The 19,294-nt window shown below is 48.9% G+C and overlaps 2 protein-coding genes across 8 annotated transcripts in view; one reads left to right on the forward strand and one right to left on the reverse strand.

Annotated features, from left to right (window-relative positions):
- POLR3GL (RNA polymerase III subunit GL) overlaps positions 1 to 19,091 on the forward strand; it is a 52,779-nt gene extending 33,688 nt beyond the window's left edge. Inside the window, exons 1-8 of one of the 2 annotated variants that reach the window (XM_080647385.1) lie at positions 6,181 to 6,274; positions 13,063 to 13,224; positions 13,567 to 13,696; positions 14,500 to 14,568; positions 14,921 to 14,977; positions 15,391 to 15,464; positions 15,804 to 15,914; positions 18,583 to 19,091. In XM_080647385.1, coding sequence (XP_080503511.1) covers positions 13,105 to 13,224; positions 13,567 to 13,696; positions 14,500 to 14,568; positions 14,921 to 14,977; positions 15,391 to 15,464; positions 15,804 to 15,914; positions 18,583 to 18,669 — 648 coding nt within the window. In that variant the 5' untranslated portion in view covers positions 6,181 to 6,274; positions 13,063 to 13,104 and the 3' untranslated portion in view covers positions 18,670 to 19,091. Of the gene's footprint in view, positions 1 to 6,180; positions 6,275 to 13,062; positions 13,225 to 13,566; positions 13,697 to 14,499; positions 14,569 to 14,920; positions 14,978 to 15,390; positions 15,465 to 15,803; positions 15,915 to 18,582 lie in introns of those variants that run through there. The other variant, XM_080647386.1, reaches the window with a different exon arrangement.
- On the reverse strand, positions 905 to 6,186 carry ANKRD34A (ankyrin repeat domain 34A). 6 transcript variants are annotated; one of them, XM_080647382.1, is made up of 3 exons: positions 6,170 to 6,186; positions 3,909 to 4,097; positions 905 to 3,358 (listed from the first exon to the last, which is right to left on the reverse strand). In XM_080647382.1, the coding sequence occupies exon 3, from the start codon at positions 3,240 to 3,242 to the stop codon at positions 1,773 to 1,775; it is 1,470 nt and encodes a 489-aa protein (XP_080503508.1). In that variant the 5' UTR covers positions 3,243 to 3,358; positions 3,909 to 4,097; positions 6,170 to 6,186; the 3' UTR covers positions 905 to 1,772. The 6 variants fall into 6 exon arrangements, with proteins under 6 accessions (XP_080503508.1, XP_080503507.1, XP_080503505.1 ...); XM_080647381.1 differs by lacking the exon at positions 6,170 to 6,186 and adding an exon at positions 4,766 to 4,782; XM_080647379.1 differs by lacking the exon at positions 6,170 to 6,186 and adding an exon at positions 4,421 to 4,588.
- Positions 19,092 to 19,294: the final 203 nt, after the last annotated feature.

A 19,294-nucleotide genomic window follows, 5' to 3' on the forward strand; every position in this document is an offset into this window, starting at 1 on the left:
TGCTGACATTTAATGAGAAAATATTTACTATATGTCAGACACTCCTCAATGGACTTAGTGCATTGTTTTATTTGATAATCACAATCACTAACTAGATTTTATTGTTTTATGAATAAGGAAGCACGCTCAGAGAGGCTAAATTGCCCAAACTAAATAGCTAGAATGTGGCAAAGAGTGGGGGTTCAGATATAGGTCTTCTGACTCCCAATATTTTGATCTTTTCATTATACCACATTGTGGGGTAATTTTCTGGTTTCACATATTCCAAGTTGGGGAGTAAGAACGAGTAGAATGGGCTACTCCCTCACCTCCTATTAGACTGAGGCAGAGTTAGAACGTATGCAGAAAACGAGCAAATGGAGAGGTCCAGAGAGCAGATAAAGCCACATACCCTTGTTCATAGACTCTGTCAATCAGTCTGGATTCTTTTGAGTATTCTCTCTCTCTCTCTCTCTCTCTCTCCCTCCCTCCCTCTCCTGAAATCAAGGATGGGGAAATAGAACCCAGATGAATGAAATGCACCTGGTGAGATGAAAGTTAGAACCCAGAGGAAAAGCTGTGAGTGGTCAACAAATAGGAAGCTTGAAAAGGGGAAGTGAATCTCCTGGGATATGTCTGCTGATGGTGGAGGGAAGAACTCTTTGTAGGATTCTTAAGTTAAAGACTCTGAGGATGGACCGAGAGGAGATGGGGGAAATGAAAGCTTGCCTAATGCCTTCAACCCCGGAGGACACAGAACACTCGCCTTTTCTTCTACAACCACAGCTGGTCGGGTTGGACTCCTGGGAGGAAGATGGGTGGAACGTCTAAGTATCCCTAGATCATTATAGTCTAGTTAGCATCACCCTCCCTCCACATTCCTCATCCCCCACACCTCACACCCCTAGGTTGAAGAGACAAGACAGAGACTTCAGAACACATTTATTTGATATGTCAAGTGGAGAGAGAAGTGATTTTGGGTTGCTCCCCACTTACACTCGCAGAGAGTGTTCATAAGCTCAGACAGAAGAGCAGTTAGAGCCCATGGCCCACCCTGGGGAAATGAGGCGACAAATGGTATGGTATTGGTTGGGGGAACTGGGTGGGAATAAAAAGCAGGAAGTAGAGAAGTAAAGCTGAGAGCAGGAAGGGCAGCAGCAGAACTGAGGCTGGGATTGCTGCAGGAAACCCCCCAGGAAAAAAGATATCCTGAACAATGGTTAGGACGGGGAGCAGGGTGTGGTCAGGGAGCCAGGCCTGGAGAGAAGCGAGACCTGCAGGACGGGGTGGCATGGTCGCGAAGAGGGCAGAGTGTGCAAAGTCATGAGAGGGCTGTGTTTCAGGGCACACACGGAAAGCAAGGGGCTGCTTCTGTAGGAGGGCAGAGACTGGAGACTACCTATAAGTGGGGGTTCCCTACTGCTTCTCAACAAATGCAAGTGAATTTGGGACCCATTTGGGGCTCCTAGCACAAGAGGCCTGGGTGCCTTGCTTGTGGGTAATTCTCATACGCATGTGAAGTAACCAGGGCACGAATGCATGTGTCTGTATGCCCAGTAAAGAGCACTTACCCTTCCCTGCGAATAAGCTTAACTGTGCTCGTGGACACGCTTGCCCATGTGTGCGTGCACCTTGCCCAGGAGCACATGCAAAAGACCCCTGTCTGGTGTGTGTGTCTGTGTGTGTGTGTGTGTGTTTGTGTGTGTGTATGTGTGTGTGAGAGAGAGAAAGAGAGCTGGTTCTCCCTCTGTCCCGTCAAGGTCCTGATCCCACCCTGGCTCCTGTCCCTCCTCTCAGCGCCCTGGCTCCCCAGGCCCGCCTAGACTCTGGAAGCCCCCGAGCAGGCGAATCTGCTCGTTCTGCATGGAGTGGCGCCTCACCAGTTTGCGCTTGGTCCTAGGAGAGCCTGGCGCCCCCGCCTGGGGAGGGGCGGGCAGCGAAGGCGTCCGACCTCCGGGTTGGGGGCGAATGTCGGGGATGGGAGGGTGCGGGTTGACATTGAGTGGGGGCAGGAAGCCCGGCCGCGTCTGCGAGATGTGGTCCAAGAGCAGCGTTCCCGAGCCCCTCCGCTCCAGCAGCCCCGGACTCCGCCGGCGCCCGCTCAGCGGAGACACCGCCCCGGGCAGGCTTTCCTGGGACTGTCGCGGGGAGGGCGCCGAGCCAGCCAGGGGGAGAGTCAGCGGGGAGGCGCTGTAGCGGCGGCGCTCCAGCGACGGGCGGCCGCCCTCCAGCGAGTCGGGGAAGTCGAGCTCCACCGGCTCCATGCGGCTCAGTTTCTGCCGCAGCCCAGAAGGGGGACCAGCCTCCTGAGCTTCTGGCGCGGTGTTTCGGCGAGAGAGGGCGCCCCCGCTCGTCCCTTTCTCCACCCACGGGGGCGGGCCCTCCGGGCCCTCGGTGCTGTGACGTCGGGAGAGCCGGGGTCGGCCGCCCAGGGTCAGGCCGTTGAAGTCGGCGGTCAGGCGCTCCATCCCCAGCCTCCCCTCCGCGGGCGGGGCCGGCTGTGGAGCCACCAGGCCCCAGGGCTCGGAATTCAGCCTTTTGAGCGGCTTTGGAGGGTGGCGGGGTGGTTTGGGGAGCGGCTCGGAAGGGGAAGGGTCCTCGGGGGGCTTGGGAAGAGGGAATTCAAACACGTCCCGCTTCTCCTCTTCTTCCTGCGTGCGAGGGGATGGCAACCCTCGTGCCCCCCCTGCAGTCTGCAGCTGGATTTCCGACGGCGACGTGCAGACCCCCGGGCTCGGAGGGGCGGGGGCGGGGTCCTCCACCCCCGGGGACGGTGGGGAGTTGAGATACTGCCGAGTCTTCTTGGTGCCCGAGGGCGAGGTGTCGGTGGTGATGATGATGACCTCCGTGCCCTTGGCCTTGCAGGCGTCCAGCAGCGTGGCCAGGGTCTCGCGGTCCCCGCGGTCCAGGGCGTGGACAAGCGCCGAGGCGCCCGCGTGGTCTCGGACCGAGGGGTCTGCGCCGTGGGCGAGGAGCAGCGAGGCCACCGCGGCGCCCCCACCCCCGGCGCAGGCGTGCATGAGCGCCGTGCGCCCCAGGCGGTCTGCGATGTTGGGGTCTGCGCCGTGCTCCAGGAGGTAGCGGACCATGCGCGCCTTGTTCTGGGGGTCGTCGTAGCGGGCCCGACAAGCTGCCATCAACGCAGTCTCCCCCTGGGCATCACCCTCGTTCACGTAAGCGCCGCCCTCCAGAAGCAAACGGGCCAAGCGCAGTTTACCCTGACCCACGGCCCGAAGAAGAGCGTGGCCCTCCGTGTGCAGCATCGCTGCGGCTGGGGCGGGACCACGGATGGAGCCGGGGCTGGGGCCTGCCCAGGAAGGCTAGGGGAGTGGGGGTGATGGCTGGAAGAGGCCTGAGGGCTCAGTGGCGAAGCCAATCCCTGCAAGAAAGAGATAAACCTCACTGATGGATTCAGCAGGGAAACTGAGGCACCGGCGGAAGGACCCGGCGTGGGGTGGAAGGGATCTCCACTGCACGGCACACAGCCCTCCCTCTAATTCCTCTAACTCATGCCTGGAGCCGCCACCTCCCCCCAGAGCATGCCTGAGAAGGTGGGAAGGCTGCACCCGCATTAAAGACCAGCGCGCGTGCAAATGCGTACGTGCACGCTCAGAGATACCCCCCCACCGCACCCCCCGGCTCATCAGACCTTTCCAGCATCCCCCTTTTCTTATCTGCACTTGGAATCCCCCTTTCTCAGATGCTGAATGCCACCCACCCACGCACATGCACCCATACATTCACACACACATTCCCATTCCTAACCTCTTTTAGGTTGCCACAGCCCCATAAATTGAGTGGGGGGAGGGAAGCAGCTTGCATTTGGGACCTAAAACGGGTGGGGGAGAATGGGGGTTTCTTTTGCCCCTGCTAGGTTCCCCATCACTCCTTGCTCTTTCCCCTCCCAGGCTTTGCGCCCAAATAGATACCTGAATGCCTGCAGAATCTCCGCCCGGCCAGAACTGAGGCCGGGACCACCAGGCAGCCGGGGCGGTGGGGCCGGGTTCCCGGGGGCCCACATGGCGTGGGGGGGCATCTGGATTCCCTTGGTGTCAGTATCTGCGCCCGGGCATCGGATGCTGGTCCCTCCTCCCGGTGCGCCCCGGGCACAGCGCCGGCTGGGGAGGAGAGAAGCTGGGGGGGGGGTGCTAAAGGCGGAGCTCTGCCTTGCTATTTATAGCCTCGTCTCTGCGGGTGGGGGCGTCGGGCACCAAACCGTTCCCCCACCCATGCACACAGAAACCCTCCAAACCTAGAGCTCCAATCCTGATTTTCCTTGCTTAGCCGACCTCCCTTCGGTCCCAACAAACCTAAGGGATTCTTAGAAGATTCCTCTGCCACCCAGACTGAGACCAACTAAATTCGTTCTTGAGCTCCAGCAGATCCCCCTTCTCGCTCGGTGTGTTTCTGTGCGCTTGTGCGCCAGCCCTGACCTACCTACCACACGCGGCACGGGGCACCCTGTACAGAGGGGTGGAGGGAGGCGACTGGCATCCGCAGCCGGAGTCCATACTGGGCGGAGAGAGGCAAGAGATCTGCTGGCGTCTCATAGTTTAAATGTCAGGGCGAGCTGGAGTCAGACACCGTGAAGCATCCTCCCTCCTCCTCCCCCCCGAACGGCGCACACAGCGCAGATAAACTTGGACCTCAGCTCCCTGCACAGACCTCTTAAATAAGTATGAGGAGGGTGGGTATCTCGGGTAATTTTTAGGAAAGGCAAGGGGCATTCCCGGATGCCTCCTCCCCATATTCTTGGGGGCGAGGGTGCGGGGGGACAAGAGCGAACCTTGTGACACATCCTCTCTCTCTCGTTGCACCTCTTTACTCGGTCTTGCTTAGGTTATTTTTTCATTCTGCTTGGAAGTCTCTGTCCAAATCGCTCCTCACGTCTCTCTCCCCTGTGGTCGCAATTGGTTTCTCTCACTGCCTCTGCCTCTCCTTGCCACCTGCCCTGTCTCCATGGTTACCATAGCTTCCATCTGCATATTTTAGGAATGAGTTTGTGTCCAGCTGGAAGGCATCAGAGGAAGTGGGGGATGAGGGGAAATTTCCCAAGGATTTGGAAAACTCACCTGAGATAATTCAGAGGCCTGAGGCCACCAGACCCAAGGTACTAAAAATAAGGGGGGAGAGAGAAATACTGCAGGGAAGCCACCCATTTTTACCAGCTACCGTTTATTGGACACCAACTACCGTATGTGCCAAGTACTGTACATACGTATCTCCAGTCCCCACACAACACTGCAAGGAAGGAACTATCTTCCCGTTGTAAGAAACAGGGACTTGGTAAAGTTAAGCAGGTTCTCCAAAGCCTCACAGCTCCGTTTCTGTCTTATTCCAAAGACCGGGCCCTTGCCACTACCCAGCAGCCTTCTTTGCTCCCAGGCCCTTCCTCTGACACCTGGGATATTCTTGACGCCTCTATTTTATGGCCACTCTGAACGCTTTCTGTTTCTGGGCCGTGTGTATATGTGTGTGTATATGTGTGTGCATGTGTGTGTGTGTGTGTGTGTGTATGTGTATGTGTGTGTGTGTGTGTATGTGTGTGTGTGTATATGTGTGTGTGTGTGTGTGTGTGTGTGTGTGCACGGAAGCCTCCTCTTCCCACCGTGTCCCCTTTACCAAGGGCCAAGAGGAGCTGGAAGGCAATGGAACATGCAGGAAACTCTGGGCTCCTGCTCCCTAACTCTAGTTCTCTGGCTCCTAACCCTTCCTCCCCACACCTCCTCCCATCTTCTTTCAGACATGGCAGCAACCCACAGAAAGAAACTTTTTTTTTTTTTCCAGAAGAGTATTCATTGGTGGTGCTCGAGGGAAGCAGCGTAGAGTAGAAGGGAAGGTTGGAGTCATGGGGCAGAGGCCAAGCGTGAGGCCAAGCCGTCACGCAAAGACTGATCTCTAACGAGCCGCTTCCACAGGGGCTCATTTCTCTGTGGGAGCCCCCTCAGGGCCCTGGGTGAGACCTGGGTGTCAGCCCCCTCTGTGAACTCTCGCTGGCCCTCGCTGGCCGGTGGCTCCTCCATCTGAGATGAGATCGGAAATAATGGAGCCCTGGTTGATCCTGCAACCCCGTCTCCCTCCGCTAGTGGCTCCCACGCCCGGGTTCCGGCTGGCTCCCGCCCTCCGCCGCCTCGGCTTCCAGTGGGCGGACCCCCCGTCGGCTTCTCCTAGATTGGCGGGGAGAACTCACCAATGGGAGCTCGCGGAGGCGGGCCCAGAGCGCAGCCAGCCGGAGGAAGACAAGCAGATCCCAGGTTGGCCGTGGCCTCGGCTTCGCGTGGGGGAGGGGCGGCAGGTAAGGCTCCCACCTGGAGGCTCGGACCTTCTTCCGTCCCACGGTTCCCGAGCGGCTTCACCTGGGCCAGCTGCGAGGCAGACCCACCAAGCTTTCCGGCAGCCGGCTGCTCAGCCCCCTCTGGCTCCCTCCCCTTTCTCTTCTGGGTTCCCGTTGCTGTACTGATCAATACCGTAGTTTTCTTTTGCGCATATATTCAAGCAGAACGACAGGTATTTAAGCAGAACGCGGGAGAGACTCACTCTGGTACTCCTGACTCTGCAAATGCATCAGCTTTCCTCGAACCTATTAACAGTATTTCCCTGGGGGCCTGCCAGACTTCTGTTATCTATCAAGACTCAGATGAAAGGTTACCCATTCCCTACCTGTAGCTTTCTTGCACCACCTCCCCCACCCCCCTAATTAATTGTTTCCCAGTCTGATGACAGCATTTTATGTATACCTCTATTAGAGTACTTCGTGCACCCTCTCTTTAATGTTTCTAGTCTTCTCAGAATATAATGTTTTGTAGGGCAGGTTCTAATACTTAATACACAGTGCCCAATAAAGGTTGATTGAATGGAATTGATTGGGGATTCAGAATTTAAGTTCCTAATGTAGTTAGGGAACAATTCATAAAAGACAAAATACAATACAGTACAGTATATAATTAAGGTCTCTTAAAAGTAGTGGTTCATTTTATAGTTGCTCCCACAGTTCAGAGAAGGGAGAAAGCTAGGAAGCCTGGGATAGTGGAGGAGGGAGGGCGCACTTTATGAATCACAAGGTCTCAAGTTTGGAAGAAAGTTTAGATATCATTCATTCATTCAGCAAATATTTATTGAGCATAAATAAATATGCCAGACTGTGCTAGACAAGGGAGATCATAATGAATCTTCTACCCTAGACATGCATCCTTCCTCGGGTAAACCATGTGTAGTAAATTGTTATCCAGCTTCTATTTAATTGTCTTTAGTAAAATGACCCTATCTCACTTTTCGGGTCATTCCATTTTTGGATATTTGTTCTTCAATTGATATCCAACAAATATTCTAAACAAATATATGGCTTGACAAACTGCATTCCACACTTACATTGTGAAAGGGGAGAGAAGTCCTAGTGATAGCATTCTTAAAAATAAAGAACACCTTCCTTTTTGTTTTCTGATTACAGAAGTAATATACATTTATTCTAGAAAATTTGGAAATTTTAAAGGTATAAAGAGAAATACCTATTATTTCATAACCATGATGTAGTGATAACCATTATTACCATTTTAATATGTATCCTTTCTATTGCTTTTCTGCATGTATACATATATGTGTGTATATTGCATAAAGAGTCATACAATAAATGCAATTTTTATCATGTTCCCCCTTAGTTCACATTATATTGTGATTTTTTTTGTTTTTAAATATTATTTAAAGTCATTTTTTATGGCCCAGCTGCAGGTGCAGTGGTTGAGCGTAGACCTATGAACCAGGAGGGCACGATTCTATTCCTGGTCAGGGCATATGTCCAGGTTGTGGGCTCGCTCCCCAGTGTGGGGCATGCAGGAGGCAGCTGATCAATGATTCTCTCTCATCATTGATGTTTCTATCTCTCTCTCTCCCTCTTTCTTCCTCTCTGAGATCAATAAAAAATATTTTTAAAAGTCATTTTTTATGGCTATAATAGTCTAAAATGAATTTTTTGAATTTTTTTGATCATTATTTTTGTTGGACCATTTAAGTTATTTCAGGATTTTTGCTACTATAAATAACTCTTTCATGAACATCCTTGAACTTACATCTTTGACTATATATCTGATGATTTCTGTAGGATAAAATTTTTAATAGGATTAGTGGATTAAGGATATGAACGTTAGAAAAGGCTGTTGAACCCTTGCCTGTCTGGCTCAGTTAGTTGGAGCATCTTCATGTACACCAAAGGTGGTTGGTTCGATTCCTGGTCAGGGCATATACCCAGGTTACAGGTTCCCTCTGATCATAAGTGTTGTTTTTTTTTTTCTCTCTCTCTCTCCCTCTCTCTCTAAAAGTATAAAAATAAAAAAGGCTGTTGATTCAAGTGGTCAAATTGTTCCCTCAAACGACTGTGTTCTAGTGAATTATGAGAGGGTCCACCTCAACAAAATTCATGACAGCCTGATTATTATCTAAATCTTTGTCAGTTTGACAGGTAAAGAGTCTTTTATTGGTCAGACTTTTGTCAATTGTCTGTTCAGGTCTTTTGCACATTTATTCCTTTGGGATGATTTTTTCGCTACAAATATAGGAAAGTCTAAACTTAGAGTGCCCTGGGCCTCAGTCCCTGGATCTCTTAGAACAGTGCCTGGCACATAGTAAGCACTCAGTAAATATTTGTTAAATGAATGAAGATGATTTTGTTTTTATTATTCTCCTTTTAAGGATGAAGGAAACAGTTCTAGAGATAGTTTAAAAATTGCTGAAGGTTATGTAGCTAAGAAATGACAGAACTGGGATTCAAATCCATGTTCTTAACCACCACACGCACTGCCTTCCTTAAATTCCATGTAACGGTTTTTCTCTATGTTTTGTGGCAACCTGTTCTCAAGAACTTGTACCATAACTCACAGTTGTACATCATGGGGATGAGCATAATGTATATGGATGTTGTTGTTTTACGGGAGGGAGAATGCAGGGGTGAACACTGGGACAGTTGACATTAAAGAAGAGTAGTTTGGAACCAGATTATAAGAGACTTTATTGTCAAGAACAGAGACACAATCACAATCTTAAGTATAAGAGACTCGTTGTAATCACTGAGCTGAGTGGGGGAGAGGTGGACGGTTTAGTTTCCCAAACATCAGTTTATTGCCTGAATTAGATAGAATTTTGTCTTATTTTACCCCACTTGGTTGGGAGCCACTTGTTCTGTATGTGGAAATGGAGTTAGATTTGTCTAACCTCAGACGCATGGCCTTTTCCTGACTCCTCGCTGCTTTGCAGTCAAAACAGGCCCCCCCGCCCCTCCCCCGCCCCAGCCCTAGCCAGTTTGGCTCAGTGGATAGAGCATGGGCCAGCGGACTGAAGGGTTCTGGGTTCGATTCCGGTCAAGGGCACATGCCCAGGTTGTGGGCTTGATCCCTAGTAGGGGATGTGCAGGAGGCAGCTGATCAATGATTCTCTCTCATCATTGATGTTTCTATCTCTCTCTTCCTCTCCCTTCCTCTCTGAAGTCAATAAAAATATATCAACAAACAAACAGCTCCCCTCTCCATTGTCTGTCAAGTGGAAAGAGACAGGAGCCAGCAGTTGGAGCGTTCTTGCCCTTGAAAGGGCCTGGAGACATGGTGGTGGATTCTTACTCCAGTGTCCACCAGTCCTTCTCTCTTCCCTCGTATGCTCTGTCAATCAGATCAGATGCAGTCTGTTAGCTAACAGCCAGCTTTTTCTTCACATTTTTTCGTGGTAGTTGGACTTGAAACTTTCCAGGTTTCTCAGACACATATTCTTTTCCCTCTCCTTCCTGCTACATATTACTAGTCTCATCTATTATTGTTAGTATATATTTTAAAATTTAAATCAACATTTTTTTCTCATTACAAAAACAGTACCTCTTCAGTATAGAAGAAAACCTTAAATTACAAATAACAGCCTCACCCCCCCCCCAAAAAAAAACACCTTAAATTAATCAATGTTAATTTTTGGTATATATCCTTTAAGAACATTTTTATTCATAAATGTGTGTGTATGTTTGCAACATAGATTACAGTACTTTATAACTATTTTAAAATACTTTTAATAAGTAACCTTTTATAAAATGCCCTTTATTTAGCCATATATTTTTTTGTCTAGAGTGTTTGTTGAATATTAATTGAAGAACAAATATCCAAAAATGAAAGGACTTACAAAGTGAGATAGGGCGTTCTCTCATTAAAGATGTTTAATAGAAGATGAATAACAATTTACTAAATATGGTTTATCAGAGGAAGGATGCAAGTCTAGAGGATTCACTATGATCCCCATTATCTAGCATTATATCTGGCATGTAGTAGAGGCTCAATAAATATTTGTTACATGAATGAATGCATGACGTCTAAGTGCTCTTCCAAACTGAGACTTTGTTATTTATAAATCCTCCCCTCGCCATCCCAGACCTCCTAGTTTTCTCCCTTCTCTGGACTGTGGGAACAATTACATTATGAATCACTAACTTAAGAGATCTTAATTATATGCTGTATTAATTCTTATTGTTCTCTAACAAGTTGTTGCTATGTACCCTTAATATGATGTGATGAAACGGTACTTTACTCTGTGATTCTCCTCCCCAAACCCAGTCTAATCAGCAGAAAAACATGAGACAAATTCTAGCAGAGGAGCATCCTATCATATACCTGACCAGTTCTCAAAACGGCCACGGTCATCAAAAATAAGGGAGGTCTGAGAAACTGGATTTAAAGTGCTACTCGAGGTTTTTTAAAATAGATTTTATTTTTTGAAGCCATTTTAGATTTACAGAAAAACTGAGGAGATAGTACGGAAAGTTTCTGTAGGCCCTTGGACACAGCTTCCCGTATTATTAGCATCATCTATTAGTATGGTACGTAAGTCACAGTTATGAAACCATATTGATACGTTATAATTATTTAAAGTCATACTTGTTCCACACTTCCTCAGTTTTACCCACTGCTCTTTGTCTGTTCCGGGATTCCATCCAGTGTACTACGTGACATTTAGTTGTCATGGTCCTAGTGTGTGTGTGTGTGTGTACACGTATATGTGTTTATACACATGGAAATGAAATTAAAAGGACACATGTTAATATATTAATAATGGTTATTACTAGATGGTGGTCATCATGAAATAATAAGTATTTTTTTCTTTGTACCTTTATGTGTTTCCAAGTCCAAGTGTTCTAGAATAAATGTATATTACTTCTCTAATCAGAAAACAAAAGGGATGGTGTTCTTTACGTTTAAGAATGCTGCCACTAGGATGCTCTCCCCTTTCCCAGGGAAAGGGTGGGCCTTGCTTGTATGGGGTGACTGGCAGTGGTAGAGAGTACTGGTCAGGCCTGCAGGGTGCTCTTCTGCCGGAATTTGTCCGATGTTTTTCTCCTGAGTAGTCTGGGGTTGTGGATTTGGGTGAGGGGGTCACAGAGGGTCACAGAGGTAAAGTGGTAAAGTGCCATTTCATCACTTCAATATTAAGGGTCCATATTCATGACATGATTTAAGATAGTTGATGTTGACCTTGGTCACCCGACTGAAGTAGTTAGTGTCCGTCCAGTTTCTCCATTGTGAAGTTACTGCCCTACCCTTTCAAAAACTGTACGTTTTGGACAAAATTCCCCATGCACAGCCAACACTTAAGGAGAGGGGGTTCTACCCTCTGTCTTTAGGGCAGCCTACATAATGGGTTTGGAATTCTGCGTGAGAGATTTTTTTCTCCGCCATGAATTGATTTATTCAGTCATTTATTTATATTAGTATGAACTCCCAGATATTTAGTTTATGCTTTTGGGTAATAATCTTATACTGCTCTGTTACTGTTCCAGTTGTCCCAGCTTTGGCCATTGGGAGCGCATTCACTTGACCCGTATGCTCCTTTGACGTAGCCCCATCAATGTGGTGGCTTTTTTGTTTGTTGTTGTTGCCTTAGCACTTACTGGCACTAGAAGATACTTCAGGCTCATCATGTATCTTTCCTGCCCCAGTCCTAGAACTAGCCATTTCTTCAAGAAGCCGTGGTTCCTTTTATTAGAAAATAGTATTAGAAACCAAGATCTGGGTGCTAGGTATGTTCCTTGCTACTGGGGTATCAATTTTTTCAAGTTTCATTTTCTTTTTAAATATATTTTTATTGATTTCAGAGAGGAAGGGCGAGGGAGAGCGAGGTAGAAACATCAGTGATGGGAGAGAATCATTCATCGGCGCCTCCTGCACGCCCACAATGGGGATCCAGCCCACAACCCGGCCATATGTCCGTGCTCAAACACTGAACCACGCCGGGCCGGCAAGTTTCATTTTCTCTGGGTGACTTTATCCCCCATGCCTGCTGCATCTGACTGTCCCCGCAGTCTGACCATGACAAGAGGCAGAGTTCAGTTCAGTAGCAAGAGGAACTTTCGATTCATCGGAGTCAATCCCAGTGGAATGGGCCACCATGGGGGAGGATGGACAGCCTCTCTTTAGGAAAATACCACCAGACACAGAATGACTAACAACTTGCCCAGTGGAGTACTGCACTCGGCGGGGTTTGGACTAGATAACGCTGTGGGTCCTTCCAAATCTAAGTTCTATGCTTCCACGTGGTGTTTTAAAAGATCAATTTGACTGTAACGGTTCTCCTCTCTGCCCACTCCCCGCGACCACCACACGCCCGCCACTGACAGAGACGGATGATTATCCCTGTGCCCCCACAGTGCCTGTCATACTACTTTTTTCATGGTGCATTCTGAATAAATGTTTTGTTGAAATGCATTGAATTGGGGCTTGGTTGGGTTTAGAAAGCCAGGGAGAGAAACAATTAAAAGGTCATATGTAGATATGCAGATGGTGATAAACATCAAATTATCTTAGGGATGCAGGGATGCTTTATCCAAGGATCTAATCAGTTTCCCCTTGGTGCTACAGTTACACTACATTGCAGTTATCTGTCCTGTTGAGACCATGTCTCATCCATGTTTATATTTCCAGAAGCACTCTGCCTGGCCTCTGCCTTCTCAATCGAAACCTATTGAATTACACTGGCGTTTCAGGTCCCAGGAAAAAAGATTGTGTGTCTTATACCTCCCTGGTTTCCTACCCATTCTGCACTTTTTCCCTTTGTTTTTATCTTCATCAGGTGTTTCTCATCGGATCTCTGACTACCCAGGCCTCTTCCACCATGGCCAGCCGGGGCCGGGGTCGGGGCCGCGGCCAGCTGACCTTCAACATGGAGGCCGTGGGCATTGGGAAGGGGGATGCTCTGCCCCCACCCACACTGCAGCCTTCGCCACTCTTCCCTGTGAGTGTCTGCCCTCCCTCCTGGGGCCTCCCAAGTGCCCTGGCTGACTGTGTCTGACCCTGGATATCTCCTGGGCCATCAGGAAACCATCCTTCTCTTGCTCCTCCCTGTCTCTATGCACCCAGCTCACATGGATGTTCTCCAGGCAAGGAAGTGTCTACCCTGACTTCTCACAGTCCTGGCTCCCCAGCTTTCAAAACGCTGTGTTGCTCCCCTTTTCCCTTCTGGTCCTTCGCTCAGCAGGAGCATGGGATTGAGCTGGGTGAATTAGATAATTATTGCCTTTGCATTTGTACTCCATTCATTTTCTCCCCAGACTGACCACTGCCCCTGTCTCCTTAGCCCCTGGAGTTCCGCCCTGTGCCTCTGCCCTCAGGAGAGGAAGGGGAGTATGTCCTGGCGCTGAAGCAGGAGCTGCGAGGGGCCATGAGGCAGCTCCCCTACTTCATCCGGCCAGCTGTCCCCAAGAGAGGTCAGTCAGATGCTAGTATCAAGTCCTGAGGGCCTCCCAGGGGCAGTGCGCACTGGGGGCCAGAGATGCCAGAAGCGGCATAGCATGTTCACCGTCTGACTGGGGAGATCGTAATAATCACCCCTGAATGCGAAACCCATGACAGTGTCCATGATTTGTTTTGTGTTTCGCAATAGTCCTGGGACAGCAGGAGGTGACGTATTGCACATGTATAAATGGGGGGATGTATTATAATTTTAACAATCTGGGTATTACCGGCACCAACCAATCAGATGGGGGGCTGGTGTTAGGCCTCTGAGATACCGTGCTAACTAGAGGGTTGCCTTTTTGGTTAGTGGATCGTGGAGAAGTCGGGGAGACCAAGAGGGACTGGAGGAGGGGGTGCACGTGGGAGGCCTGGGGTAGTGGATATTTATTAATTGCTGTGGACGTACAGTACTCCCTAGAAGTGGAAGCTCAGAGAGAGGCAAGACTCGTGGAAGTTAGCCCCATGAACAAGGAGCAAAGGGAATATGGGGACCCTGGGTCCTTGCTCTCTAGTATGCTGTTCACTGTGTCACTGCCTCTTGGCAGACCCATGCCTTTGGGTTAAGGGAGATAACAAAAACATCATAATTTCAGGTGGCAAAGGGACATGTTACAAGACTGTTGAAGGTCCTCACTGAAGCTGACCCCCTGGGCTCTGGGTGTGGGATGAGGGAACAGACAATCCCTAAGTATCGAAAGGGCTGGGCCCTCAGGAATAACCCTGGTCTAGGCCTCGGAAAGGATAAAACTTTGACCCTTGGCCTCTGACCCCTCAGATGTGGAGCGTTACTCAGACAAGTATCAGATGTCAGGGCCGATTGACAGTGCCATCGACTGGAACCCTGGTAGGTGATGGGTCCTTTCATTGACTGCCCTTCTTTCAAATGTCTCAACACCGGCCACCACCCCATTCACCCTCTTCTGTCCCCCCCCACCCTGCCACCTCATTCAGTATTTACAAACTGGATCCTTACATATACTAGTAAACACTCTCAGGTTCTACCTAAAAACCTGTTAACTAGCCCTCACTCCCCTGGAGGCATCCAAGCCACAGTTTGGTTCCAAGCAACTTTGACCCAACCCCTTCCTTCCTCACCTTCATCCCAACCCTTATTTCTAAAACCAGTCATCATTCACAGAAGTCCCCCTCCACCCCAGGCAGGGTCGTACTGACTTTTACTTTCCCACTATTCCCAGATTGGCGACGTCTGCCCCGGGAGCTAAGGATCCGCGTGCGGAAGCTACAGAAGGAGCGTGAGTGTATCTGGGAAAAGAGGGAAAAGAGCTTTCCTCCTGCCCTCCTAATCCTACTCCAAGCGCCCAGTATTGTTGCTGGACACCTTGGTGGCCACATGAGGGCAGCAGAGTGACATGATCTTTGCAGGAAGGTGGTAGAAATGTAGGAAGTTTACTCTCTGATGGTTCACTTTAAAAATATATATCTATTTTATTGATTTCATAGAGAAAGAGAGCGATAGAAACATCAGTGAGGAGAGAGATTCATCACTCATCTGCCTCCTGCGTGCCCCCTACTAGGGACTGAGCCCGCATCCCGGGCATGCACCCTGACCAAGAATTGAACTGTGACCTCCTGGTTTATAGGTTGCCATTCAACCACTGAGCCACACCCGCCAGGTTGATGGTTCAATTTTTGATCTTCTCACCAGGGACCACCATTCTACTTCCCAAGAGACCGCCCAAGACCACAGAAGATAAAGAGGAAACGATACAGAAACTAGAGGTAGGAGGAAATGTGCGTGAGACCACCTGAGCCCGAGGTCCATGCCCTCCTCTTCGGCCCATGTGTGCCTCACTTTCCCCTTCTGTGCGCTGGGTCTGAATTTGTCTTCCTATTCATCTTCACATAAGACCCTGGAGAAGGTCCTAGCCGGTGTGGCTCAGTTGGTTGGGCGATGACCTGAAAAGTTGCAGTTCTATTCCCAATCAGAGCACATGTCCCGGTTGTGGGCTCAATCCCTGGTGGAGTGCATGTAGGAGGCAGCTGATGAATGATGTTTCTCTCTCCCTCTCCCTTACTCTCTCTCTAAAAATCAATACAAAATCTTAAAAAAAAAAAAAGACTCTGGAGAAGAAGGAGGAAGAAGTAACTTCAGAGGAAGATGAGGAGAAAGAAGAAGAAGAGAAGGAAGAGGAAGAAGAAGAGGAGTACGATGAAGAAGAACATGAAGAGGTGAGGAGACCTCTTTCCTCCTCTCTTGAACTCTTTTTTTTTTTTTAATAAGTATTTATTGTTCAGATTATTACAGTTGTTCCTCTTTTTTTCTCCCCATAGTTCCCCTCCACCCGGTTCCCACCCCACCCCATGCCCTTACCACCCCCCACCATTGTCCTCGTCCATAGGTGTTTGATTTTTGTCCAGTCTCTCCCCGCACCCCCCATACCCCCTTACCCCCGAGAATTGTCAGTCCACTCCCTTTCTATGCCCCTGATTCTATTATATTCACCAGTTTATTCTGTTCATCATATTTTTTTTTCACTCAATTTTTAGATTCACTTGTTGATAGATATGTATTTGTTGTCACTTCGTTGTTCATAATTTTTATCTTTACCTTTTTCTTCTTCTTCCTCTTCTTAAAGAATACCCTTCAGCATTTCATATAATACTGATGTGGCGGTGATGAACTCCTTTAACTTGTTCTTATCTATGAAGCTCTTTATCTGACCTTCAATTTTAAATGATAGCTTTGCTGGGTAGAGCAATCTTGGTTGTAGATTCTTGCTATTCATCACTTTGAATATTTCTTGCTACTCCCTTCTGGCCTGCATAGTTTCTGTTGAGAAATCAGCTAAAAGTTGTATGGGTACTCCCTTGTAGGTAACTGTTTTTCTCTTGCTGCTTTTAATATTCTCTTTGTCTTTTGCCCTTGGCATTTTAATTATGATGTGTCTTGGAGTGGTCCTCTTTAGATTCCTCTTGTTTGGGGTTCTGTGCATTTCCTGGATTTGGAAGTCTGTTTTTTTCACCAGGTGGGGGAAGTTTTCAGTCATTATTTCTTCAAATAGGGTTTCAATATTTTGCTCTCTCTCTTCTTCTGGCACCCCTATAATTCGGATGTTGATACGCTTGAAGTTGTCCCAAAGGCTCCTTACACTATCTTCATATTTTTGGATTCTTTTTTCTTTTTGCTTTTCCGGTTGGGTGTTTTTTGCTTCTTCATATTTCAAATCTTTGACTTGATTCTTGGGATCCTCTAGTCTGCTGTTGGATCTCTGTATATTATTCTTTATTTCAGTCAGTGTATGCTTAATTTCTAATTGGTCCTTTTTCATATCCTTGAGGATCTCACTAAATTTCTCAGAGGTTTCTAGAAGATTCTTGAGTAACCTTAGAACTGTGGTTTTGGAACCTATATCCTGTAGTTTGCTTTCCTCCATTTCTGTCATTTGTGATCCGTTTGTCTCCACATTTTCGCTACTTCCCTGTGTTGATAGAGTGGCTTTGTGTGCTAGGTGTCCTATAGGGCCCAGTGGCTCAGCCTTCCCAGTCACCTGAGGTGGACGCTCTTGGTGCCCCTTTGTGGGTTGTGTGCACAGTCTTGTTGTAGTTAAGCCTTGATTGCTGTTGGTATCACTGGGAATTGACCTCCAGACCAATTGGCTGTGAGGACCAGTTGTGTCTACAATGGGAGAGCTGCTGTGTTGGAGACACCCTTATGGGGCAGGACTTGCTTCAGTGGGGCTTTGGTGCTCACTGAGTCTGCCCCCTGAGTGTGTCCCTTATGGATCTGAAGAGTTGTAATCTGGTGTGGTCTCACACTGACCACTGGGTACACTGGCTCTTGGATCTCCAAGGAGGTGCTAAGTCAACCCCTGCCTGAGGCCACCCAGCAGGAGCTACAGAAAGATCTGCAGTTTCCTCCTCTTAGTTTGGGGTTTGGAGGTGCCCAGATGAGGCGCAGCTATGAAGCAATGCAGGCTGCTGACGAGCCTTAGGCCATCTTTTGGAAGCTCTGGGATTCTTTGACCTGGCTGCAGTTTGTTAGGTTAGGTTGCAAAAGGCCAGGCCATTCATATGCAAATGCCTCTGCGCACAGCTTGGGTGGGGTTGTAAATTGGGTGGGGCGGGGTCTCAGGGAATCACTGGGTGGAGCAAACCGCAATGGCTGCCAGTCTGCTCTGCCCCAGAGAGGTTCCTGGGTCCCTGTGTCCCTCGCCCCGTGCAGGAACAATGAACGATACGGCCACCTCTGAGAGAAAGCCGCCCTCATGTTCTGGCCCGATGCCAGACAGTCCAGTTTCTCCCCATATGAGCCTGGGTCCCCAGAGTCTCGCCCGGAACTGGAGTTCAGAGCAGTCGGGAGTTTGTATCTCCCTCCCAATTGAAAAAGACCACAGCGTACTCAGTTGCCAGCCCTTTCCGCGCACGCCTCCGTACCTTCGCTGTTCCGCACCTCTGCACCTCCTACCAGTCTAGATGCGCTTTTCTCTTTCCTTGTTGTAGAACTTCCTCTCAGCCAGTCTTCCTGTGGTTCTGGATGAAATCCGTTTTTTCTTTTAGTTGTAGTTTTGATGTGGTTGTGCGAGACAGCAAGTTCAGGGCTTTACCTATGCTGCCTGCCATCTTGGTTCCTCCCTCTCTCTTGCCCTCTTGTTCTCTTGCTCTCATTAGCTCTGGGGATCTCAACTCTGTTCACCAGGGATGTTCTCTTCAGAGGGCTGGAGAGCCAGAGGAGATAGTGCCCTCCACTGCATCTGTCCGCAGGCTCTTCTCAGAGCCATCCACAGCAGGAAGGGGTTTCCAGGCCTAGATGGTGTGGTTGGGAGGGAAGGGACGTGGTACACAGGGAGGAAGGAGAACAACATAAGCATGCCTGACTTTTCTTTACTTTCTATTACAGGAAACTGATTATATCATGTCATATTTCGACAATGGAGAGGACTTTGGGGTTGACAGTGATGACAATATGGATGAGGCTATCTACTGAATAAGGACCCTAAACAGCACCCGGGACCTTCGTATCTTTCTGATTTAGGATACAGAGAGTCACTGTCCCTATTACTTGGTTTTGTGGACAAGGAAATCTTTTGCTCAGTGTCCAGATAGCCTGTTTGGTCTATGGAGATGGAAATGGAGAATGGCGACAGATAGCTCTCTTTTCTACCCCTCCCCTCCCTCTACCCTGGTGTCACTTCTGAGATCATGGCGAAAGGGCAGAGGACCAATGTCTACTTGTATGACAGGGAGAAAGGAGGGTCGAAAGAAGAACTGGAACTGTTAGACTGAGACAGCTGTACACATGCCCTTCCCCACTTTTTATAGTTCTTTGTGGAGATAACTGGGGGTGGGAGCAGTTAGGAGGAGTAAGGCCAGTTTTATATTTTTAAATAAAAATTTTTTTTTAAAATCTGTCTTTCTGTTCAGGGTGAGGCCTGGTGGGAGAGGGCTGGAGGAATGAAGGGGATGCCTCGCTGAGCCATTCTCTCCTGACCTGTCAGAGTCCAGTGGGACACCTGGGGGTTACAGCCTTCCTGTTCTTTTCCCTTCCCGCCCACCCCAACGGTGGGACACGTGCTCCCAATCTAGCCTTGCTAGGAACATTCAAGAAGCTC

Source organism: Plecotus auritus (assembly GCF_963455305.1).
Source record: "Plecotus auritus genome assembly, chromosome: 12".
In the NCBI taxonomy this organism is placed as follows: Eukaryota; Metazoa; Chordata; class Mammalia; order Chiroptera; family Vespertilionidae; genus Plecotus; species Plecotus auritus.

Coding starts and splice junctions, on each gene's coding strand:
- ANKRD34A (XM_080647382.1), bottom strand. CDS start 3,242: ATGCTGCACACGGAGGGCCACGCTCTTCTTCGGGCCGTGGGTCAGGGT.